Here is a 24,073-nt window from a genome sequence, read left to right on the forward strand (position 1 = left end):
AGACTGTTGCGGGTTTCCTTATCGGATCTGTCCAAGATAGCTGACTGTAATATTGACTCGTAAACATTTCTTTGAGACCATCCTTGACTTTCACCACCTAGATCCGTACTTCCCTCTCAGCCTCAGACGCACAACATATAAGACTCCAGTCAAAGAAGCCAGCGCAAGGCAAGTCTACAAGATGATGAGCGCCAAGCCTCCGGTACCAGCGACAAGCGTCCTGGCCGTCGCCAGCCATGTAGGATAGAATATGCCCTCGTGATTTCGTCCTATCATAGCTAACAGTTGCCGTCAAGGTTGTCTCAGGGTGAGTCTGCGGCCCCAATCTTCCGCGCCGTCTCTATGTATATCTGCCTCGCTGTCGAATGGCGCGTTGACTGGTTTTATAAACATAAGTAATGTCGGTAACAAGATCGCCGTCTTCGTCCTCCAGTCTATGGGCTGCGACGTCTCGGCCTTGAACACGGTGCAATTCAGTAAGTCCCTGCCTACCCGAGCAACATTACACACAGAAAGGGAACAAATGATGAACAGTGAAATCACAGGCAACCATACCGGCTACCGCCAATGGAAAGGCACGCGCGTATCCGCCGAAGAGATCACGGACCTTTGGACGGGCCTGAGGCAGTCATACCTCGACACCTTCGACATGATGCTGTCGGGGTACGTCCCCGGAGCCGCCGCCGTCGAAGCCGTGGGAACCATTGCGAAAGAACTGCGGGCCAAGAACAACAATTACAAGAAGGGAGGGGGTTTCTTCTGGGTGCTGGACCCCGTCATGGGCGATAATGACAAGCTTTATGTTGCGGATGATGTGGTGCCTGCGTATAGGGGTTTAATTCAGCATGCGGATCTGATATTGCCGAATCAATTTGAGGCTGAGTGAGTCTTTTCTGTCTCCTTCCTTCTGTCTTCCTGTCTCCTCCCTTACCTCGAAATCCATTGTTCGTTCTCCATGAGGCTTACTTGCGAGCATTGACAGACTCCTCTCCGAAGTAAAAATAACTGACGCTGCCTCCCTCCGCCACGCCATCGAAGTCCTACACACCAAATTCCACCTCCCGCACATCGTAATCACCTCGGTTTCGATGCCGCTGGGCGAGTCGCAGTCGTCATCAACAACCACAACGCGCACCATGTCAGTAGTGGGCTCGACGCGCACCTCAACGGGTAAGCCGCGCCTCTTCAAGATTCGGTTCCCCGTGTTCGACTGCTACTTCAGCGGCACGGGTGACATGTTCGCGGCGCTCATGGTTGTGCGCATGCGCGAGGCCGTCGCCAACCTAGGGAATGACGTAGGCGAAACGGCTAGTTGGGTCAGTGGCGACGAGGTTGATGCGCTGGACTTGCCGCTTGCGAAGGCGGCGGAAAAGGTGTTGGCGAGTATGCACGAGGTGTTGAGTAGGACCTGCGAGGGCATGACGGAGGAGATGGAGAGGACGACGGGGTTGGAGAAGATGGGAACGGAGGAGGAGGAGGCGAAGAGGTTGCATTTGCTTAGAAGTAAGGCGGCAGAGCTGAGGTTGGTGAGGAATTTGGGGTGTTTAAGGAATCCAAAGGTCGAGTATTGGGCGGAGAGGATGTGAGGATAAACGTGAAGGCTTGCTGCGGGAAGGAACGGGAATATGTGCGAGATATCTGGTCTAGACGGTCGGGACTTGGAGAAGGCGTATATTGCTCGTGGAGACTGGATTGGTCTGGGTTGTACAGAACGGCATCTAGAGACGCATTGAATAGTCCGGCCGAGCAATTGCCCCTCCAGCACTTTTACTACCTCTTGTTTGTCTAGTGTAAACAAGCACCCATCTATCCTGGGACTCCGTGCCATGTGCCCTTTCCGATGCCGTCCGTGACTGGTCAACTTCAATCCTGAGCTGTCTCTCTGACCCCTTTCCCTTCTCTTTTGCCTGAAATCCATTTGGATATTTTGTCGCGGTTTAGTTCGTACCCGTGCTGCCGAACCCTCCAGCACCACGCACACTCTCCTCGAGCTCCTGCACCTCAACCACCTCAGGCGTGTAGATGCGCTCGATAATGAGCTGCGCTACGCGGTCGCCCTCCTTGACCTCGAAGTCGGCCTCGTTGTGGTTGAACAGCAGCACCTTGACCTGACCCCGGTAATCGGCGTCAATGACGCCTGCGCCCGTGTCAATGAAATGCTTCGATGCCAGGCCGGAGCGGGGGGCTATGCGGCCATCTGGTTCCATTACAATCGCATGTTAGCATTGGTCTCTTGGCTTGGATTGGGGGTGGTGCAATTGTTCTGAGGCTTCAGAGTGGGGGTTCACGAACAAGTACCCGCCGGAACCGCAATCGCAATATCCGTATCCACAAGAGCCTTTCCCTTGGAGGGAATCACTGTATCCTTGGAGGCGTAGACATCGTAGCCGGCGGCGAACGCGCTGCCACGCGTGGGCAGGCGTGCCTTGTCCGAGAGCTTCTTGATCAGCAGCGGGGGCGCGGCGTCGAGCTTGGGCACAACCGGGGCGGTTTCGGTTGCCATTGTGGCGTCAGTCTTGACTCTTTTTGCTGGTGGTGAGGTGGGTGGCGAGGTCACGCTCTCGGTAGTCATGGTACGAAGTGTATGAGGTGAATTGGAGGGAGTTGTTGAGTGCAGTTGAAAGATGTGGGTTGAAAGCTGGCAGCGGTGAGAGACGCGACGGAGACGCGTTAAGTGGTTGTAATGGGATTGACGCGGGGCTAAAAATGGTGCTTCCGGGAGCTGATCTTGGATACTACTTCGGACCCTGATAGTTGTACCAAAAGTGGCACAGAAGCAGTTTGATATCATGACAATATTCTAGCCAGGATTTCACCATACGCACTCCTGTAGATGCTACAGTGGTTGTCAATAGATAGACTTGCTTACTTCTGCCATTCCGCTGCGGGCTGTGATTGGCTGCCTTTCATTGCAACAAGTTATAGGTGAGTGCCATATCATAATAGCACTGCCCTCTGCCCTCCACTGAAACTGTCCATAGTAGTCTCAGTTGAGTTTCTGCCGAGTTTGTCTGCAACAGGGGGCACACCAGAGCGTTTATTTTTGATCAGCGCTGTGACCAGCAAGACCTAGTTTCTAGAGTCCCAGAATCTCAGCTCATCCTTGTCAAGACGGCTGGGTGTTTCAACACCTAGCAAGCCTAGTAAGCCAGCTCGATTGTGTGTGGTTCATTGCTCTTGATCCCATGTTCATGATCAATAGTCAAGGCCTTCGGACGATACTCCAGGGCACGATATCTTGCCAACTAGCCAGCCAGCTGCGTAGGATAGGCCAAGGCGCCGGTGCTACTTTTACCAATTGGAAAGAAATCCTCATGTCAAGAGGCCTTGTTTGATTAACCAGTCCCCTGTTGATCATTTCCGCTGTGAGCTTCAACCGTGAAGCTGGTCGTTCTTGGAGTGGATCACGTCATCAACTGTCCAACTCTCTGCCAAAGTCTACCAGTCGCAGCTTCGTCGAGTCTTTGGGGTGAAATTGTGCCACCTTAGATCTAATCAGAAATCTGGCTGCCGCCGACTCCCTGGACAGTTGGACATAGGCAGCTGAGTTATCCCCATCCGATTCCATGAGGCCATTGAGTAGCTCTTCTGTCAGCTCCCGCATCTCTGCTCCTGCTGCCGTGGATTCGTCCCGGTTGTCCCTGTCCTGGTCTCGTTGTTGAGGCTCTCTGTGACCCCATATCTCATCAATGCGCCGCTGACGCTTATCTTGATCCTGGGTTTCCTTAACCTTCTTAGGACGCCCTTGGCCACTGAATCCGGCTGCCAGGTTTTCGCCATCAATGTCCATCATATCACCAACCACGGGACCGCCAAGCTCTTCGGCCGCGAGCATCGAGGCGAGGGAGTCGTCAATAAAGTTCCTCAGCGCCTTGAGCAACCTTGCTGTCTCCTTGTCGTACTTTTTTTTAGTCTGTTTCAAAACGTTGATCCGCTCTCTGGCGATATCTTCAGGGCCCATTTCCATTCGATTGTCCAGCCCTTCGCGCAGAGTTTGAATTCGATTTTGGAGACTCTGAGAGAGCCCTTGCTGGTCTTTCAGATTGGATTGTTCAATTTCAAGCCGCCGCTTGGCCTTGCTCATGGACTCGTCATGCGAGGAGAGGAATGCCTTGGTATCATCGACGGTCTGGCTAGTCTTGCGGAGCGCGATCATGGCGGGCAAGACAGACTCCGGGAAAGCCAGGAATGGTGGCTTCGTTGCGAGCTCATCATAAGCTACTTTCATCATGCCCAAAGATGTCTCTGGCCCGGGCGTGAAGCTTGGCTGGCTGTTGGCCGATGAAGCACGCAACTTTGCTTTGTGAGCTCATGGTTCAGCACTGAAAGCCAAGCAGAGATGATTACGAACCTTTGCCAGTGCTGCGTCATGCTCTTTGACCACATACTGAAGTTCCTCCAAGGATTGCTTGACGCGGTCGGCATGCAGCCTGTCGTAGTAATCGTGGTCGTGATCCATGCTGATTCAACCGTGGAATTGCACACAAGAGATGATGATAGATAACAGCCCAATCAATGTCCAATCAGTGAGTTCCATTTGCTCCGAGCCCTGCACGGAGATGTCTCTACCGCGGCTAATAAGCCGGAGATGTCTGTGTGGTCAAGAATTTGGGTGAAGAAAGTGGGTGGGACAAGGTTGTCCTAGACGTTCAGTGTGTCGGTGAGCTTCGTGTCCGGTGACGGTTTGAACGCACGGGAAATTCACTTGTAAATGAGTACAGAGAGTGTTTGGGGGTGCATGGGCAGACACAGTCGAGTCGGCCATACACTCGAGTCCACAGAAAATAATCACGATATCAAATCGCAGATGAGATCGCACACTACGACGGTTTGACGTCGTCTCAAACGGAGCGCCAGCTTTCATCAAAACAATTTGTTAGAAGTTACACCACATGCCAAACATGGTAAATCCTTGAGTAAACAGGGTTTGACCCAGAGGATCAGAGGGACATACTTGTTTCATTCGTCTTGACATCTGTTGCAGTCTCTTGAAGCGATCAACTCTGTCAGACGGGAACGGGCCTAAAACTTCCAAGAGCCCAAGAGGCCCTATGCCAACCTGCGGCTGCAACCCCCAAAATGCACCCCACCTTCAATCTTGGAATGTGACCCGCAAGTGAAAGTCGGACCGCGCCCTAAAAACCAGAGAAGCGCTCGGACCTGAGACGGCAAATGTGTGTGGAGAGCATTGAAGGTTCAAAACGTGCAGATCGCATCAACTTCTCATTGAGACAACAGTTGTCTCCTTCACATTCAAGCCTTCCTCACCTTCCCTTCACCTTTCCCCCAATCCATCCTCCATCGTGACATTACTTCAGGCGTCCTCAGCACGTCCTCGTGTGATTCTTTCTCTAATTTCCCCCATTCCCCATCTCCACTGAAGGTTGCAAGGCTCTACGCGTTGGTTGGAAGCTACCTTGGGACCGACCCGCATATCCATCCCCAAGCAGCTAAGCAGAGAAACATTCCTGCAATCAAGTTCAGCAACCACATCCGGCACCAAAGCTCTTGGGCATCATCTTCTGCGGGTTGCCGTCTGCCCTGAGCTGATGAGAGAGAAGTTTGCGAAGTGAAAGAGAACGGAGAGATTTGGCAAATAAGCAAGGTTGCGCCGTTTGACAGAGCAAAGGTTTGAGGACTTATCCACCTCTTTCAACTTCTTGACATCACTTCATCGAGCACTTGACCTGCCATCACATCCCGACGGCTGTGATCATCATCCAGCCATTGTCCTCTTGCATCTTCATCACCTTGCGATCTTCAAGTCACCATCACAGCCTGTTTGCACGCGAGAGCTTCGACGACCGGTTCCCTCGAGTCATCACTTCTCACAACTCTGAAGTCAGCATCATCTCGACTGCTGGCAGCCATCGATCATACATTCCCTCGCCCGACCTCAATCACCTCTGTCCGGCCTCATTCCGCTCCGCCCCGAACCACTACACTTGCACCTGCCCGTTTTCTTTCGGAAACCCCTAAGGTGTAAATAACGTCGATAAATCAAAATTCAATCCAACTACATTCACCACGACGACCTCGTGAAGCCTACCCTTTGAGTGCAAATATCACATCTTTAGGACGACATCATGTCTGCCTCACCGTCCCAAAATATCAACCCGGCGAAGCGTCCGCTCGAGGACGCCTCCTCGCCTTCCAGAGCCAACGACCAGCCGGACGCCAAGCGACCAGCTCTCGACAAGGTCATCAAGAACGGCCACGATGAAGAAGAAATCAAGTCACCTGAGAGCAATGGCGTCGCGGCTCCTGAACCCGTCCCAGAGGCCAACGGCACTACCAAGACAGAGGATACGGACGGAGAGAAGACGGAAGCCAAAGACGAACAGGGTGACACTATCGTCCCCGACGCCAGCGAGACGAAGACCCTCGGCGCTAATGTCGCCGGAACTATCCCAGCTGCTACTCCGGGCGGAAGCACTCATGACGAGACTGCGTGGATCCACATCCGCGCCGTGATTTCCAGCCCTGAGGCGGCTACCATCATCGGCAAGGGGGGTGAGAATGTGTCCAACATCCGCAAGCAGTCCAATGCCAAGTGCACCGTCAGTGACTACCAGAAGGGTGCAGTGGAGCGAATCCTCACAGTCAGTGGCGGCGTCGATGCCGTGGCCAAGGTATGTCAACATACACTCTCAATATCGCTGATTGAAATGCTGACGTGCTCCATGTAGGCCTTTGGCTTGATTATCCGGACTCTGAACAATGAGCCCTTAACCGAGACTTCGAACGCACAGTCTAAGACTTATCCGCTGCGTCTGCTGATTCCTCATGTGCTCATCGGATCCATCATCGGTAAAGGGGGAGTGCGCATTCGAGAAATTCAAGAGGCCTCCGGCGCTCGCCTCAACGCCTCAGATTCCTGCCTCCCGCTGTCCTCTGAGCGCTCTCTCGTTGTCATGGGTGTGGCCGATGCTGTCCATATTGCAACTTACTATGTTGGTAGCACATTACTAGAGCAGCTCAATGAGCGGTTCGGGGGCCCGGCCGCATCTGCCTACGCGACTCGAAGTGGCGGTCCGGCAGGTGTAATTCCCGGAGGCATGCAGGTTGTTCCTTATTCGCCTCAGCCTGCAGGAGGCAACTTTGGTCAGCGCGAGAACTACGGCAGGCGCCCCGATCCCAGATCGCACCAAATGCCTCCCAACCCGTATGCCCAGCAGTACCCCCCTCAAGGTGCTATACCTCAAGCCCCAGCGAGTGCCCCGATGCACTACGCCCCTCAAGCCGCTGCTGCCTACGGCGCCGGTCCACATATGCCACCCCATCAGGCCGGTCACGCTGCCGGTCCCCAGCCGCCGCATGGAGGCCCTCCCGCTCAGCCGATGCATGGTGCCATGCCAGGTCAACCACTGACTCAACAGATCTACATTCCCAATGACATGGTCGGGGCCATCATTGGCAAGGGTGGACAAAAGATAAACGAGATTCGGCAGATCAGTGGCAGCGTCATCAAGATCAACGAGCCACAGGACAACAGCAACGAGCGGCTTGTCACAATCACGGGTACAGAGGAGTGCAACAGAATGGCACTTTACATGCTGTATTCCCGACTAGGTAAAGAACCCCTTTCTACAAAGTCACCACTGTCAGACGCTAATCACCGGCGTCCCAAACAGAGAGCGAAAAACACCGAATCTAATGACTGATGATGATCATGATGTTTCGATTCCCACAATCGAGCGCGGTCCCACCATGCGTCTAGTACGAGGATGCGCTGCTCGCGACTGCGGTCGTCATTGACCACTACCAGGCTGATCCATTCACCCGGCGGTACATAACGAGGTTCCTTTTGGTGGTTTTGGCGTCCAGGCTCAGCTGTCATCTATAGGCGGTGAACATAAAAAGGTGTTCGACCTCGTTGGCGACAGATTACCGGTGGTCATGGAATGAGGGTTGCTTGATATTTGAGAGGTATTCTTATTTAATCTGCATGAACGGCCATCTGCCCTGCACAATGCCTATTCCCGTTCCCAGTCGTGCCCACACCCATGCTCCTGACGTACGTGCCCTTGTTTTGACCTTGATCTTCGTCGACCTTCTGAGCCTCATGCCCTGGACCGTTCCTCACTGCACCCAGCAATCCCAGGGAATGCTTCCATTCGTTGACCCTGATGCTTATGGTTCTCTTCTGGTACATGTCTTCTGAGATGTGTAAACGCTGACATTCTGAAAATTAGGAAGAAATTTGGCTGGAAGGTTACGTTGCCACGGAAAAGATCTTGGGCTCAGCGTTAGGTGTCTTCGTCTGTCTTTCGCCCCATTTACAAGACCTTCTCGCATGTCTGGCAATTGCACCAGGCAGCCGGCGCAACAGGTGGCATCGATGTTGCCACCACGGATACTGCTAATGATTAGATCTCCTAAAGCCACGTCAATAAGAGACATCTCTATTAGGTAGTCTTGGCAATGACATTCAGCATTGTGTATCTGAGCAAGCCGGCTTCCGTTGCGGCCCAGGTTGAAGCCTCAACGAGCTTCCGGAAATAATTGCGGTTGACTTGATCATGGCTTTAGGGTAACGTCCAACAGGATCCGATTCTCACATTTCTCAGACAGGTACTTCGCGCCGGCAGGTAAGAAGTGCCGGTAGCCATGGTGAGACATGCAGCGCAGACCGTGGGCTTACGACTCCGAAGGGTATCTCCTGCCGGGCTCGCTTCTGCAAGTATTGGAGCGCGAATAGCGATCAGGTTCAGTGCTTGAGCCGAAATATAATCATGAGCTGATTGCAGTGCTCGCGCGTCACTGTACTGGGGAGTCATGCGGTGGTGAGTCACGAAATGATCGAGGACGATACGAGAAATATAGTTGTCGGGCCATGAGGTCGAGTGGACGGACAACATTGGTCTCTAGCGCTCAGCATCGAAGCATGCGATAACGTACAACCCCATGTTTCCGGCCACCCTTCCGGCCACCCAACTTTCTGGCCACCTAATCTGCCAACTACAACAATCTTCGGCACAACAGATTATCGTCGGTATTGGCTATTATTATACAATGCCTCGATATTCAGAAAATTCGATTCAAGGCGCTCTCAACGATATCAATCAAGGGATATCCCAGCGCCAGGCTTCCCTCCGATGGGGCGTTCCACGCTCTACCCTCCAATTACGACTCGGCGATGGCCTCAGCCATTCTGACGCGTCAATCGCGTCGATGAAGCTATGTAGGGAAATGGTTTAACGATTGCGACGACATACCTGATTGGCAATATACTTATTCGTCTAACGGTTGGATCAGTACAGATATCGCCGTTCGATGGCTTCGTGATATCTTTATACCTCGTACACAACCAGCTGATCCCGATGAGCAGCGGCTCTTGATATTAGATGGTCATATCGCTCACGACAACGTCGAGTTTATGTGGTTAGCCTATTGTAACAAGATCTCGTTACTATTTTTGCCAGCACACTGTTCTCACGGGCTCCAACCTCTCGACGTCGCCGTATTTGCTCCATTAAAGCGGTACTATCGCTCGTTAGCGACCTCTCTCTCGATCGAGTACTGTTCTATTCCATTTAAAAAGTCGACGTTCCTCTCGCTATACATCGAGGCATATAGTAGCTAGGGAGAGTCTGGCAGCGATTACGCCATTGCGATCGTCGCAACGGCTATTGTTTCGGAAGCTGACTCGTCGGCTAGATGTACAGAGCGTCGAGGTCGCTACTTTGACCCAACGTGTACACGCATTAGAAGGCGAGATAACTTCGTTACGCCCCAAACCACGTAAGAAGGTACGATTGGGGCCTAATGAACGATTTGGTAACATTGTACAGATTAAGGAAGCGATGGATCGAGCCCTTGAAGTAGAACGGCAACGAGACCAGGTACAACGTCGGAATCAGGTAATACTGGACCCAGCTAAGGCGTCAGAATCTATCAGATCTATACCTCAGGAAGCCCTAGAGCACAGCTTTCTATTAGAGCTGGTTGTACCTGAATAGCTATAACAGTACGTTGAATACACTGTTTCGAATACCTTCAATTGGATTGCAATATGTGGCCAGAAAGGTGGGGTTGTACGTTAACTGGGTATTTGATGGAACTAAGGTTACGGCAATAATGGATGTACGACGCGTTCGCCAAGCCTAATACAAGCCGGATCACTATATAGACTACGGCGATCCGACGCGGTCGAGTCAGCAAGACTACTACGTACCAACGAGTAGATTGCGATCGGCTAAACAACACGAACCTGCCAAGTAGCCAGCCAAGATGTATGATACTCGCCGGTTGACAACGTGAACAAAAATAACTCGACGCTTTAACGGTCCGCCATCTGAACTCGGCTATAGTCGTCCAATATATGGTGAGAGTAAAGTACTTAGGGCACAGATAAACAGGGAGAGGGTGGGAAGACCGGTTGGTGGACTAAATCGTGGCAGCAGGCACAGAAGGCCTCGGAACGTTCGCCAAGACATCATACATAAGATGCATCATATTCCTTTCATTGACGTGATCCTGCTGACGATGGCCCGCCCTGCCACCTGCATGCCGTTTGCATACCTGCCTGCCGCTTACCTCTGCCAACACCGCTGCTTCGAGCAAACGGTAGCATTGCTGACTTCCCATTGGGGGTGGGTGGTCATACGATGTGCAACTGGCACAAACTAGCTGGAACTGAGAAATGCCAGTCTGGGAGGCATGTGGAAATCTGCGAACTTTAAATGGGTGAAGATGCCCTGCTTGGATTGCTGGGTGTGTTATACAGAAATTATGCAGAATGTTCAACTGAGTGGCACGAAATCAATTTTACCATGTTTCCCTCTTGCCTAACTTCTCATGTTTCCATTCCACGTGGGACATGCGCAAGAAGGCACAAACAGTGATGTTATTTGAGTATTGAACAGCAGTACGCCAGCCCTCGAGCCCAACGACTCAAGGCTGCGATGCTGCCGCACCAAATGGTTATTGTCGTCGCCCGACGTATATACAACTGCGTTATTCACTGTCTTGTCGAGGCAGTGCGGCAAATGTTAAAAATATTGATCTAGCATCGTAAGAGTGCGTGTTGCTTTATACTAAAGCCACCGCTAGGACGATTGGGTGTCTCGGCGGTAAATTATTATTATTATTAAATACGCCGTAGGCTTGAAGCCCCCGGTACCTCTACTAGTACTCCCGTATATCAAACCGTGCCCTATTGGCGACTGCGTTGCGTTCACTACCATACTACGTTGGTTCTCAACCTACCAACAAAGTCCCCCCTGAGAAGATCGATGCTATCTGGGCCTTGAAGCTGTCCGACCCGTCCCTAGCAGCCACCTTACAATAGTCCCACTAACTACTGGTTCTCCTGTTGCCGTTGCGAGGTCTCTGCGAGAGTATAGTGGCCGTGGTGCGATAGCGGCCCGTAATCGTTCCCTCGGTCCTTTTTTTTCAGACCAAGATGAGCCAACGTGACTGCCAGCGCCATATAGCTCGGCTCGTGATTCATCCCAACGGGAGCCATGATGTGCCCTTTGCCCTAGATGTGTGACTACTAGCAGTGCGAGGTTGTGATAATTGGTTTTTATGAGGTTGTAAAGTCGGCAAGTTTGAAAGCTTTGGAGCTCCAAACCCGGAACTGGGATGTGAAGCTCCCCGGCGGTAAATTACCCCGTGGGCCACTATTGCGATTTGTTGGCTTGACCATTGCCAATATTCATGTACCGTTTGGAAAACAATGTTTTTTGATATTATAACGAAAAGATAGATCAGGCATCTGTTTTGACTATTAACAGTGTACTGAAAGGTCTGTAGAAGCCAAAATTGAAGTATTAGATATCAGATTATCGATATAGAGCAAAAAAAAAATGCACAACAGGCTTTGCTAGGTGAAGTACGAATTGGGTTCAGAAACCCTAGACAAGAAATATCTATCCACAGCACTTTCCGTCGACCGAAATTGCTACAGAGACACAGACTCCTCTACTGCTAAGGCAAATAACCGACGGGCCGAGCATTTCATGGCGCTTCAGCAGCCTCTTCTTTCCCACGCACTGTCCACGTTGTGGAAAGCTTGCAAGGCTGCGAGATCAAGGATGCTTCACCGCGTTCGATATTGATGGTGCAGGATGGTAACTGACATGGACTTGAAATTGGTATAGCCGTGCTAGACACGAGACATTTCAAGTCCTTCATATGGAGAGAGTTGATGGGACCAGAGCAGAGTAACGCCATTACATGCATAAGCGCTAAGGAGATGATGCAGTCTTACCACTTTCAAGTTGGGAAATGTCAGATGATTTCCAGGCAATCAGGTTTCTTTTCGGGTCTGCAGAGACAAATATATCCAGATTGAAAGCCTTGCAAGAAGTGATTGCAGGCCAGTAGTCATGGGTCTGACTTAATCTGGCCCGTGCAACTAACAGACCGCAAAGAGGGCGTAGGGGGTTTCTTTCGGCCTCCTACCTCGGATATCCATCCTGCACTCAGCTTGCCATCGATATCCTCGAAGCGGCGTGATTGCCTCTCCCAATGGGACCATGCCACTTGTCGCTCGAGAAAATGCTAGGCGTGTGGAAAATTATCTTTGCAAGATTACTACAGCCAACAACGACGCCAACTTTGCGCTGCGAGCTTTGCTCGTGCAAGACTCCCAAGCTAAATCCGTGAATATCAGCAAGGCTGACACTACCACCGATTTGGCAAAGCAACATCGGCTGCCGTGGCGCGAATTGCAAAGACCCTATTGCTGCTAAGCATCAACGGTAGCCAGAGCCCACAGGGGCCCCACTGGAACGAACTACCGGCCGAGAGAAGAGAGAGAGAGAGAGAGCGTTGTGTCGAGCGCGGAGGGGTGAGGCGAAACGGAATGAAGCTACAGAAAGATAGCGAGAGCATAGGGACAGAACGTTACGGGTGTCTGGGTGCTGGTTTGAGATGGGGGATGCGGTGGACGACCACCAAGGCTGAACTAATGATACTAGAACCAATACAGTAATCCCAGACCTCGCAACGCCTTGTCTAACTAACTTCACGACAAACGGCCAACCTTTGACCTGAATAATTTAAACACTATTTACTAAGCCATCATAACGGCGATACCTATTCAATTGATTGCTGCATCCACTTGTTGCATCTCATGCAAAGGGATCCGACAGCATCGTCCTTCAAGGCACCGAGTCAGCAACCATCTGGAAACGTGGGTTGGAGTTCAACAGTTTACCATGGACCTGTCACCCGTTGTGCGTGATGTGCAGTCGCCAAGACATAGGCGCAGGGTTCCTTTTTAACGTTCTCCAGGGGGGCTCTGCATCCTCACTCTTCTGGTCTAATGGCACGGCCGACGGCTAAATGAGATCTCAGCCCTGACATGCTCCATGCCCAAATGAGCAGGAGTGTCGGGGTCGTGAACCGAGTTTGACTATCCAGGAATGGCCTAGCCGTGCAGCTGAAAGCCCCTTTTCACGTTGCACAGATTGACAAGCTTGGCTCTGTATGCGCGCCGATTTCCGAGCAGTCATTTTAAAATTACCCTGATCTCACGATGGCACCCATGTTGTCGCTGTGTCGCCGTGGACATTGGAGATTGGATGACCGGCCGCGAACAGGTTCGATCCAGCACTTGGTGGACAGCCCTGGAGGGTCCATGGCACGAAACGGCCGAATGGTAGGTCGTTCCCGGCAATATCCTTGTATTTTTGGCTGACGGCTTGGTGCCACTGATACCCCTTCGTTGATGAGACTGCCCGTGTTCTACATATCCATACCATCAATTGAGGACAAGGATGCATAATACTAGGGTTCCCGACAAGCTTACCTGTTTACGCTGGGGAGGAGCTATTGTCTATGCATGATGATTGACCAATTTACTGTTGTGCGGCCGTGCTGTGCCGCTGGGCTGGGCTCGTCTGCCTACTTCTCTCGGCCCCATCGTGTCATTGTTTCCCTTTCCTCTTTCACTACCACCCTCGTCTGCTCTGCCACTTTCAAGACTGTTTCGTCTTCCACACTCTTTTTTTATAATACTAGTCACTCATTCCCACCTAAAGGTCACACCTGAAAACACCAGTATTCTCTGTCGTTCTTGTCGTTCTTTGACCACATTACACAGCTGTATACTTTTTAATTACTCATAATACCCAAACCAGTCCAAACTACATTCAAGATGCGTTTCTCTGCAATCTCCGCTGCTGCCTTGGCCTTCGCGGCCTCTGCCTTCGCGCAGACCGCCGGCTTCGATGCCATCACCGCCCCCGTCGAGGATGAGCAGGTGCCTGCCGGTGAGACCTACACCATCGAGTGGCAGCCCGGTACCGTCGACGGCACCGTCACCCTCGCTCTCTTGGGTGGCTCGTCTCCCTCGACCCTCCAGTCCCAGGGCTCCATTGCCAGTAAGTAAAACTCAATCGCAAACGCTCTGTCATCTGATCTTGACCGTTAACGCATTTATCCAGCTGGCGTCAACAACCAGGATGGCTCGTACGAGTGGGCTGTCGACTCCACGCTCGGTTCGGATGCCACCTACGGTATCCAGATCACCCTCGAGAGCGACACAGAGACTTTCCAGTACTCGTTCCCCTTCCAGATCAAGGCCAGCTCCGGCGGCAGCAGCAGTAGCAGCAGCACTTACGGCGCTGAGGAGGTCAGCTCTACCGCGACTGGCTCATCCACCGTGACGGTTTCCCTGTCGAGCGCATCCTCTACGTACGCTGCCGTGTCTACCGCGTCCTCCGCGGCCAAGAGCTCCGTCACCAGCGCCTACTCTGTCCCCGTCTCCTCCTCGTTCCCCAGTATGACCGCCTCCGGCAACCTCTCGGCTACCGCCAGCCAGACCACCCTGTCCAGCAGCACCGTCTCCTCGACTGCCAGCAGCACCTCCACCACCTCTGCCCCGTCTAGCGTTGCCAGCAGCGGTGCTTCCCAATTCGCCGCCGGCTCGCTCGCTCTGTTCGGTGGTGTCGCCGCCGCCATATTCGCTTTGTAAGCGGAGAGCATTAGGAAAACTTCTCTTTCGGCGTAATAACATTTTGTTCATTTGCCTCATTACATTGTGCATCATTAGGAAAGGTTCGATTGCCTTGGATTTCAGGGGACAATTAAAAAGGACATAGCACTAGGAAACTTCATTACGTGTACGTTCCTGCTCCTAGCGTTCAACACTGCATGCGTATGGATGGTAGCACAAAGTGGAGGCAGAGTGGAGTGGAACGAAATGACGAAACTCTAGTAGACGCTGTAAATACGACTACATATGAAACCTTATTTTGTTTACCGTGATTTGTCGTCGTCTACTACTTGGAAATGAGAACACTGGGTGTGAATTTTATGGTTGTACACACACCACGCGCATAGCTGAACTAGACTATGAGATATGCAGAAGCATGCACTTCCCCGTTGGAAGCCAGATCCGTAGCTGACTTCAAATCCGGGCCGTCCCGGCGGAGTCGGTCGGTGGTCTGGGGATTGCGAAGTGGTGGATGCGTAACGTATTACCTTGTAAGTGTGGGATCGCACTGGTACTGGCATTCCGGCTACATACGAAGGTGAAGAAGGGAAGTACAGGTGGGGATTCCAAGCCGCACAAAGGCACTTCAAGTATCTTGCCCGTATTCCACGTGACCTTAGGCCACCAATTCCACAGTAAGCTGATAATTCAAGACACTTACCTAGCAAACTACCCCGAAAGTTATATTTCGGTAACTTACTACTGTACTTAAGTAGACCTACCTATTATTTGTGGAATTAGTGGCCTAAGGTCACGTGAGATACACGCGAGATACTTGAGTGCCTTTGTGCGGCTTGGACCTGTGAAGGTCAACCCTCGCAGACTCACTACAACCAGGTGACTTACAGCTGGAACACCTGCCATGGCAGTGTCAGATGGGAAGCCAATCATAACCCTTGTAGGAGCCCCGCCAAGCGTGGATGACTTAGTCGCGCTCCCTCAAACCTAAGTTGCGATCTTCTTTCCTTCGCTCCTGAGAGTAGAATCTTCGTCGATAGCACCTAATCGAGGTCTCTACCAATGCGATGCAACCCAGGTCGTGACAGGACCCCCCACCTGTACTTCCCTTCTTCACCTTCGTATGTAGCCGGAATGCCAGTATCAGTGCGATCTGTGACGGTCAACCCTCGCAGACTCACTACAACCAGGTGACTTACAGCTGGAACACCTGCCGTGGCAGTGTGAGATGGGAAGCCAATCATAACCCTTGTAGGAGCCCCGCCAAGCGTGGATGACTTAGTCGCGCTCCCTCAAACCTAAGTTGTCATCTTCTTTCCTTCGCTCCTTAGAGTAGAATCTTCGTCGATAGCACCTAATCGAGGTCTATACCAATGCGATGCAACCCAGGTCGTGACAGATACTACGTTTTTTCTAGGGCCTTCTACGTGTCTAGAGCATCCTACACCGTTAAAGGGGCAATCCGACTTAGTTAATCGTACAATTTAGTTCAGCTTTTAGCTCCCTTTAGTGCTAGAATAGTACTACGGAGGTATTGCTATCTCAGTCTAATCACATACCTAAAGGGGTAAATAACCCGGCTTATAAATAGAGAGCCTACAGGTTAACATACTACTAGCAGAACTCACTAATACGAGTCGTCGTTATAGCCGCTCTCTTATGTAAAGCTGCCTGGCTCACCCAGAGTCCGCAGAACTTGTTTGAGTTGAACCTGCGGCATACCCTTTTAACCAACAAGACAATGATATGACAACATCGAAAACCGAAGAAAGCCAACTCGTTTCTTCCATTGTCCACCAACGGGGAAAGAGTGGTAAGCCCCCAGAAAAGTCCAGGGAAGATATCTCGAGTTTGGCAAGACTTGGCAATACCTCTCTCCCTACCAGGACATGATCGACGATGCGAGGAACTTGAAAGGCTGCACGTGCCTGTCTTATCGCCGTGACGGCTTGTGACAGCTCAACTACTCAACTTAAGCTTGGTGCCATCGTGCCGGAAGGTTTATCTGTACCTGCAGGATGGACGGGTAAGATGCGGGAGCTATCCGGTTACATGTCAAAGCTCCGATGGTGGTAGACAGTAGATATGGTTTCAAGTGGCTTTTAGACATATATTCTTGATCGATAGACCGTCTACGGTCTTGGAAGTGCATCTATCGTCGATCAGTCTTAGCGATCCCAATTGCTCCATCGCGTGAGTCAAGACTGTAGCTGCGCGAATCGGGGCCAGAGTTCGGAAAGCTTCAAAATCTAGATTTTATCACTCCAGGGTCAAATCTGGCATGGAAGGCATGCGATAGATTGGATAAAATTTGATTGTATTACCGCGTTCCAAGTAACAATTCGGCAGACATTCCATCTATAAGCCTCTCCTGCCCAAGGCTTTCCTGGATATCACATCGCCCTGTTATTGATATGTCATTTCTCATACCCTGTATAATCCAATCAGAAGAGTCTGCCATAAATATACCCACACACCACCCGCTTGCTCTTAACAAACAATTCCATTTATTTATCTAATTTAGGTGGCGTGTGATCTAATGACCGCCAATCTGGCCCTTGGGCAACGGAGGAACCCAGGAGAGAACCAAGTTCATAGCAACGTGAATAATTCCAATAATCCAGAAAGCCTTGGCGTAATTCGTGCCCGCGTCCGTAAATCGGAAGATAACGGCGAAGACGACACCGCCTAAATTTCCGACGGCACCGATGCAGCCGGAAATGATGCCATTGGCATGCGGGTGGACGTGAGGAACGAGGGCGAAGTTAGCGCCATTGCCAGCCTCGAGGAAAACGGCCATGAGGGCGATCAGGCCGAACATGGTGCTCTGGCTATGAGGGTTGACCTTGCCGATGATGATGAGCATGACGCCAGTGATGCAGCCGCAGAGAACGATCCAGATCTTCTTGGCCCAGACATTGCGGCTGGTCATTCTGTAGACGATGTCGCCGATGACGCCCCCGAGTGGTCGAGTAACGAAGTTAAGGAAACCGAACATAGCGGCCCAAGTGGACGCGTTGGTCTGACCGAGGGCAGGGAAGTTCTTGACATAGTAGGCGCTGAGAATCGAGTTGATGGCCAACTCTGCGCCGAAGGAGCAGAAATAAGTCACCATGTGGAAGAAGGTCTGGGGACATACGAAGACCTTCAAGGCCTCACCAAACGACGGCTTGGCCACCACCTCACCGTTGGCAGTCTGGAGCATCTCATCTTTCGAGAGAACGGCCTCGTGCTCGGGCTTAGGCTTCTTCTCCTGTTCGTGTTCGTAGGATGGTATGGTGCCGTGGGAGCTGACCTTGTCCGCAACGCTATCGGGGATGTCCATCAACACACCACTGTTGTCGACTTCATGTCTGTGAAGGTTCTCGATAGCGTGCAAGTGTCGCCCAGACCACTTGCCCGTCGGTGTATCGGGACAGAAAACGATAAGACTAACACCAGTAACAATGACCACGACCAAGGGGACGATGAAAGCTATGCGCCAAGAAGTTCCGGTGTTGTAGCCACGAGCAACGAATGAGTCGAAGACGGCGGGCATGATGAAGTATGTGATGCCTCCACCGGCGTTTCCCCATCCACCCGTCAAGGCATTCGCGGTACCAACAACGTTCTTATCGAAGAAACCGGTGGACCAGACTTGGCAAGGGACGAAGGAGCCACCTAGAATGCCGATGAAGAAACGACTAACGTACAGTCCGGATGCGTTGTGGACAAGGGGTGCGAGGCCAAGTGGGATGGAGCCGACAAGAAGTAATCCGCCGAACACAAGTCGTGGTCCAAACATATCGCAGAGCGGACCGGCGAGGACACGAATAAACAGACTACTCATTGTTGGCTTCAAGTCAGACTTGATCGAGGTGTTGTGTATACATACGTCGCCACCAAGGACACAATATTCGAGTTTGCAACTTCGGCCGGGGTGAGATGAAGGTTAGCCTTGATAGTGTGCGTCAACTACAAACAGGATTAGTCGGAACCCATAGTCGCTGAGTTGTTGATATGGGATCTTACGAGTGGAGGAAACGCGTACCACGCCCAGAAGGCGACCATGAACCCAAACCAGGAGAAGAAAAATACACGGCCATAGACGTTGACGGGGTTGAGGAACGGGATGGATCGAGCTTTCCGGCTGATCGGGTTGATCTCCGGAGAGTGGTAAAGGTGGGAGAATTTCAACATCTTGAAACTGGTGTATTATCAAGACAGAGACCAGAAGGTTGATTCATTCAAGGATTCTCCGAGGCAGATTTTGGAATTGAGACATATGCAGGATATCGTCGTCTTCTTACATGAGTGACCCTTGCCGGCTCTTGGTGCACTGCCAAATCAGCGATCCATCGCCATGCAGAAAATGCGCATCTCCGGACAGACGCCTCGGAGTTGGCCAGACGTATCGGCTCTAGCACACTAAACTGGACTCATACTTTTCGCAGGTAGGCCCTGTGGGGATCCCTGACAGGATATACACTGGAGAAACTGCAAAACCACGCGAACGGAAACGCTTTACAGCGTCTGCTGCCAAGTCATCCGTTGACGAACTTAAGTCTTTGACGGATAGGGTCAGAGCCGAGGCTAAGTGACAACGATGGCGACGGTCCCTGAAAAGCCGGACTCAGCTGTGAAGGGCGTGCCTAGCGTCTTGTGGGCAAGCGGCGCCGAAGACGCTCGATCAAGCTCGATGACAGGCTCCTACTATGATGGACAGAGATTGGATTTCCAAATAATGCAGAATAGCCCATTTGTACGCAGTGAAGACTTCCAAATCAGGCTTTCTTTCCGTTCCTAAGTGCCCGGTGTCACACCGATAATGCAATCAGGGGTGAAGCGTTGTTGTCTTGAAAGAGCAGTTGTAGTACTCGCCAAATTATCCAAGAAATTATTCAAGCAGTTTGAATAAACTCCCAAGTTGGCAAAAAATCCGAGTTGCCGCCTGATAGTGAAAACGGAGACTGCCGTGTCCACTCAAGACACCCACGCATAAAATAAGCACCTGAATCCTAGTCCTATTAGGGCGCCATCCAATCATACCATTGCGGATTCGGGTAGAGTCTTCGTTCAGTAGGAAGCCTTGGGTGACGACATCGTACTGAATCTCTTATCTCGAACCTCGTTCAGACGATGGTTGCAGCCCTACCCCGTCAAAGATAAGGACAAGAGCTGTCGTTGGCCTGGCTCCCTGGCGCTCAGCAGCCATGTTGATCTTCGCGGGAGAAAGGGCAGAACGTCAGGGGATATGCCGTTGTTAAAATGACTGATGACGTCTCTTCCGTCGATGGGTGGCATCAGCCAGAGCCATCATCATTCAGCCAGGATAGCATCTTAAACTAGACTAGGCCACCTTAGGTAAGACCACATTCCCTAAGTACCGGAAACCAAACATCTCTATCCAACAATGGCTGACTAGTAAACTATGACTGGCTGAGGCTCTAGAGATGAGGCTGAAATTCTGTTCCGTTTACACCTGACTATTTATTCGCAAGAACGACAAACAGGAAACCCACATTATATTGAAAATCCAGCCTCAAAGCAGGGATGACAGGGACTAGCATCGCCCCCACGCACTCCATCCGAATCCTCAGAGATCGGCCGAGAATATGAATTGCCTTTGTTGTTATTGGCTCCCCGCTCTGAAGGGACTGTGAAAGAAAGCTGCACATGCATGCAGAGACTGCTCGCAACACAGGCTCGCCTCATTGCACCACAGTCTCGGTGCTTTCCAGCTGGCAATCCATGGTGCGCTTCTGCATATTGCCATTATGATGCTTGATCGCCTCTATCCAGACTACTATCACCACGCAGAATCACCATCCACCCTAACCGCCAGGTCACTTACCGAGCGCGCCATCAAAGCAATCACGGAAGCAAGTTGAAGCTTTCCTCCTTTGTCAAGTCGGGAGGCCAACGCGAAACCAGACGTTCCGACCGGGTCCAACTAGTAGCCGCAGCAGGCACCATATTCGCCACTGTTGCCCTTGCCTTTGCTTAGGTTGACCTGGAGGGCCATTTTGCAGCTACCCCACTCATCAACGAGGTCCACTCTTGGCTCGATTCCGAAGCACGATTGATAGGTCACTGAACCGCATTATCAACGCACGAATGTGCTGCGGTAGAGGTAGCTGAGCTCATGGCCGTGGCCTAGATGGTGATGCTGTGGCTTTATGCCCCACCTGAACTATAGGGTAGACCTTGAAGAGCCATTTGGATCGTTGATGGATTGCGTCGTGACCCCGTCGTCCACCTTGGCGAGAATGGAGTACGTGTAGTGCGTGCCCTCGCCGCCTCTTGTGGCGGTCCCTCGGTTCCCTTCAGCCCCAACCCGCTGGAGACTGCGCGACGCGATGATGTGGGCAATGGCATCGGTCCAGTTCTGGAGGATGCCGGGCGCATACCAGGTCAAGAGGGAGCCTTCGGTAGTCTGGTAGGCATTGGTCGGTAGTCATTGTCGTCTTCCTTGGACCGAGGCCCTTCGATTCACATACTTGCGACCATGTACACGTAAGTGTCAGCGGCCCACACTATAACAACCGACCCGTACCATAATAAAAGGGCGACAGTAACAGCCCAGTAAAACTCGCGAGTGGGCCGATTCTCGCAGACCTCTAGCCTGGGAAGTGTCTATTCTGTCCTAAGAGCCTCCATCATACTGTGTCTCACTTAGCTCTCTAACGGTTCGGATTTGCTCAAGTTGGACGAGTATGGGAAAATATGGGAAACTATGGGAAACTCAGGCTTACCTGAATCAGCTCAAGAAGTAGTTGTACCAGCAGATTTAGTACGCGAGCTTATTGATGATGCCCGAGGGAGAAGAGAACGGGGCCTAAAGAAGTATGGGATATAATATATCTATGTATATATATCTAACTAGTGTAAACAAAGCAAGGTAATAACACAAGTTCGTATCCAATCAGGCCTAACGGCGGCTATACTAACTCTAACAGACCAATGGACCCAACCCAAACGGATGAATCTACGCATGACTTTACGGAAGTGCGCTTCAATAGACAGTTCGGCATATGCACCTTGTGCCCACGGCTGCTCCGAAATTCTCCACGAGATGTTGGCATCAGAAATTAAGACAAGACAGCGAGTCTTCACGTTGAAGCATGAGCCTCAACCGACGGGACCCCTTGTTGATGGAACCGAAGCCCGTCAATGTTGAGCTTCGACGTACGACGAATTTCGGTACCAGTTGTGCCTCGGGTCTTCCAGACACTCGCCTAATGTGACCAGCTCGTACCCGTACTTGTTAGCGACGTCGATCATATACTGCGCGAAGCTTTTCACGGTCTCCGGCTGCGGATCATGGGCAAGACTAATCCACGACTTTGAATCGGGGCCCTCTTCGCCGAGGCATGTTTCATAAAAGCTGCGCGCGTGGTCATAGTCGCCCTTCCAGTCCTCCGTGTCGAGATTCCACATGACCTGTGGCCCAGTATGAGCTTCTTCCTCGACGATCGTTCGAGCAAACCAAGTACCTCGGACGACTCACCACATGATACCCAAGTCTTCCCAAGTCATGGAGGCACTCCGAGGCACAAGTCCCGTACGGAGGTCGGAAGTAAGTCGGAAAGGAGCCCAGGATCTCAGCTAGTGCCTTTTCGTTCTCGAACACTTCCTCCTCCCGCTCGTCGGACGATAAGCCGTCCATGTCCCGATGACTCCATCCGTGGCTGGCGATGTGATGCCAGTCTTTATGCATTCTCTGGATCACATCGCCCCAGTGGTCTTGGATCTCGCCGTTGTCGCCGTTGGCACCCGTGATGAAGAAGGTCGCCATCACGCCGTTCTCCTTGAGGGTGTCTAGCAGGTCGTTTGTAAACTCCGCAGGGCCATCGTCGAACGTGAGTGCAACCTTGCCCTTCGATGTGCATTCTTCAATCTCGACGCCGTAGGGGACTCGCCCAACTTTTGGTCTCAACTCGGTTGAGTTAGCTCTGGCGAATCGTGGGGATGGAAAAGCCGGAAGGTTGCCGTTATTGGCATACACTCCAACGGCCCATTGGCTGGCGGTGACAAGGTATGCGAAGAGCATTTCCAGCCGAGAGCAAGGAGGGGAAGCCTCGATTTGAGAAAAGGCTACAGAAACGTGGCCCGAGTGTTGTGTATCGACTTCAGGGCTGATAAGAAGCGAAATGCCGCCCCAAACCTTGAGGCCTTTTTCTTCATTTCAAAGATGGCTTCCAAAGGAGAAAACCTGATGGTAGTTCCAACCCAAAGCAATCAGATATCGACTCTTTGAGATGCTTCTCTGCCATGTCTACGTCAGGTGTTGTTAAGGGTGCCTCGAAGCTCGTAGAGTCTCTTGCCATATAGGTTGCAGGGGGCGACAGACCAAGTTCCATCCGAAGCAACTTTAAGAACATCGAGTCACCAATAACATGGGGTGATCTTGTTCGGTCTCATACTTCGAGCATAGAGTGTAGGCGCAAGTATTGTTCAATATGCTGGGCCCAGTTGGTTTCTAGCTTACATGACGTTGTTATTCCTCGTCTTCGCCCATGTCCAGATAAGGGGAACTTGGACTCAACAGTTGGATGACTGGTCATTTGCTTAAAATACAGCCCGGAGATCGTTATCGTCGTTATAGAGAATCGCCTTCGCTACTCTGAGAGTTATTAGTGGCAAGGACAGTCGAGAGCGTTCTAAGATATCATCTATAAATAGTTGCTGGCAAGTCATCCGAATCAATGGCCCCAATATGTACGTACTAATCTGCTTTAACATAGTCACAGCGCTTAATCAAAGGCAAGCCCGAGTGATCACCGTATCCACTGGTCGTTGTTGCCGTCCGATCTGCCAGCCAGTCTGCGATGCGCCCCAGCAAATCCCGGTGACCTAGTCCGATGAAGGAATGTTGGGAAATTCAAAGTTGAAAAAATGGGGAAGGAAATATGTGATGGTGCGTCTCTATGAACCGGAACTAGAGAAACTCGATCGTGTATGCTGTTTTCCCTTTCAGCGTATTCTGCGATCATTCCCTAGGTCAGGCTGCTCGGGTCTTCACATCATGTTCAATCTAACCTGAGTCGGGGAATGGGTCATCCGGAACTCGGTCGTATTCCCTACGGTAGTCGGTCCGCGCCGCTCGCCGTTTCAAGTCACTACGCCAACGCCGGGGTACCTCCACAGAGCAGAATCTGCGAGAGCCGTTTCCACCTGTCTCAA

General features: G+C 51.6%; 8 protein-coding genes across 8 annotated transcripts; 3 read left to right on the top strand and 5 right to left on the bottom strand.

Moving 5' to 3' along the window:
- The first annotated feature begins 97 nt into the window (after positions 1-97).
- On the top strand, positions 98-1,935 carry BCR38DRAFT_234437 (Ribokinase-like protein). Its single transcript, XM_040854345.1, has 4 exons — positions 98-307; positions 397-476; positions 546-882; positions 983-1,935. The coding sequence occupies exons 2-4, from the start codon at positions 437-439 to the stop codon at positions 1,584-1,586; spliced, it is 981 nt and encodes a 326-aa protein (XP_040714025.1). The 5' UTR covers positions 98-307; positions 397-436; the 3' UTR covers positions 1,587-1,935.
- Positions 1,936-1,937: 2 nt separating this feature from the next.
- Positions 1,938-2,503, bottom strand: BCR38DRAFT_486461 (Deoxyuridine 5'-triphosphate nucleotidohydrolase; the record flags this gene model as incomplete). The annotated part of the gene is made up of 2 exons (XM_040864033.1): positions 1,938-2,197; positions 2,293-2,503. 2 exons carry the CDS (start codon positions 2,501-2,503, stop codon positions 1,938-1,940), a joined length of 471 nt encoding a protein of 156 aa, XP_040714026.1.
- Positions 2,504-3,412: 909 nt separating this feature from the next.
- Positions 3,413-4,459, bottom strand: BCR38DRAFT_346629 (uncharacterized protein; the record flags this gene model as incomplete). The annotated part of the gene is made up of 2 exons (XM_040856266.1): positions 3,413-4,294; positions 4,352-4,459. 2 exons carry the CDS (start codon positions 4,457-4,459, stop codon positions 3,413-3,415), a joined length of 990 nt encoding a protein of 329 aa, XP_040714027.1.
- A 1,627-nt stretch (positions 4,460-6,086) lies between these two features.
- Positions 6,087-7,657, top strand: BCR38DRAFT_486463 (uncharacterized protein; the record flags this gene model as incomplete). The annotated part of the gene is made up of 3 exons (XM_040864034.1): positions 6,087-6,632; positions 6,690-7,572; positions 7,635-7,657. 3 exons carry the CDS (start codon positions 6,087-6,089, stop codon positions 7,655-7,657), a joined length of 1,452 nt encoding a protein of 483 aa, XP_040714028.1.
- A 6,453-nt stretch (positions 7,658-14,110) lies between these two features.
- BCR38DRAFT_458774 (Ser-Thr-rich glycosyl-phosphatidyl-inositol-anchored membrane family-domain-containing protein) lies at positions 14,111-14,929 on the top strand (the record flags this gene model as incomplete). The annotated part of the gene is made up of 2 exons (XM_040862208.1): positions 14,111-14,336; positions 14,400-14,929. 2 exons carry the CDS (start codon positions 14,111-14,113, stop codon positions 14,927-14,929), a joined length of 756 nt encoding a protein of 251 aa, XP_040714029.1.
- A 2,506-nt stretch (positions 14,930-17,435) lies between these two features.
- On the bottom strand, positions 17,436-19,290 carry BCR38DRAFT_234738 (nitrate transporter). The gene is made up of 3 exons (XM_040854346.1): positions 18,920-19,290; positions 18,783-18,862; positions 17,436-18,729 (listed from the first exon to the last, which is right to left on the bottom strand). The coding sequence occupies exons 1-3, from the start codon at positions 19,085-19,087 to the stop codon at positions 17,445-17,447; spliced, it is 1,533 nt and encodes a 510-aa protein (XP_040714030.1). The 5' UTR covers positions 19,088-19,290; the 3' UTR covers positions 17,436-17,444.
- A 1,276-nt stretch (positions 19,291-20,566) lies between these two features.
- Positions 20,567-21,269, bottom strand: BCR38DRAFT_437793 (uncharacterized protein). The gene has a single exon (XM_040860543.1). The coding sequence runs from the start codon at positions 21,263-21,265 to the stop codon at positions 21,065-21,067; it is 201 nt and encodes a 66-aa protein (XP_040714031.1). The 5' UTR covers positions 21,266-21,269; the 3' UTR covers positions 20,567-21,064.
- An 815-nt stretch (positions 21,270-22,084) lies between these two features.
- Positions 22,085-22,823, bottom strand: BCR38DRAFT_293526 (uncharacterized protein; the record flags this gene model as incomplete). Its single annotated transcript, XM_040854479.1, has 2 exons — positions 22,085-22,330; positions 22,398-22,823. Coding segments are annotated over 2 exons (672 nt in total), but the record flags the coding sequence as incomplete, so codon positions are not given.
- Between the last annotated feature and the right edge of the window lie 1,250 nt (positions 22,824-24,073).

Source organism: Pseudomassariella vexata (assembly GCF_002105095.1).
Source record: "Pseudomassariella vexata strain CBS 129021 chromosome Unknown BCR38scaffold_9, whole genome shotgun sequence".
Classification (NCBI taxonomy): Eukaryota; Fungi; Ascomycota; class Sordariomycetes; order Amphisphaeriales; family Pseudomassariaceae; genus Pseudomassariella; species Pseudomassariella vexata.

Bases quoted from the DNA above. Each gene is read 5' to 3' on its own strand.
- BCR38DRAFT_234437 (XM_040854345.1), top strand. From the start codon at position 437: ATGGGCTGCGACGTCTCGGCCTTGAACACGGTGCAATTCA. The intron at 477-545 runs GTAAGTCCCTGC...GTGAAATCACAG, and splicing joins CTTGAACACGGTGCAATTCA to GCAACCATACCGGCTACCGC. The intron at 883-982 runs GTGAGTCTTTTC...GAGCATTGACAG, and splicing joins CCGAATCAATTTGAGGCTGA to ACTCCTCTCCGAAGTAAAAA.
- BCR38DRAFT_234738 (XM_040854346.1), bottom strand. From the start codon at position 19,087: ATGTTGAAATTCTCCCACCTTTACCACTCTCCGGAGATCAACCCGATC. The intron at 18,863-18,919 runs GTAAGATCCCAT...TCCTGTTTGTAG, and splicing joins GGTACGCGTTTCCTCCACTC to TTGACGCACACTATCAAGGC. The intron at 18,730-18,782 runs GTATGTATACAC...AACAATGAGTAG, and splicing joins ATTGTGTCCTTGGTGGCGAC to TCTGTTTATTCGTGTCCTCG.
- BCR38DRAFT_437793 (XM_040860543.1), bottom strand. From the start codon at position 21,265: ATGCCATTGCCCACATCATCGCGTCGCGCAGTCTCCAGCGGGTTGGGG.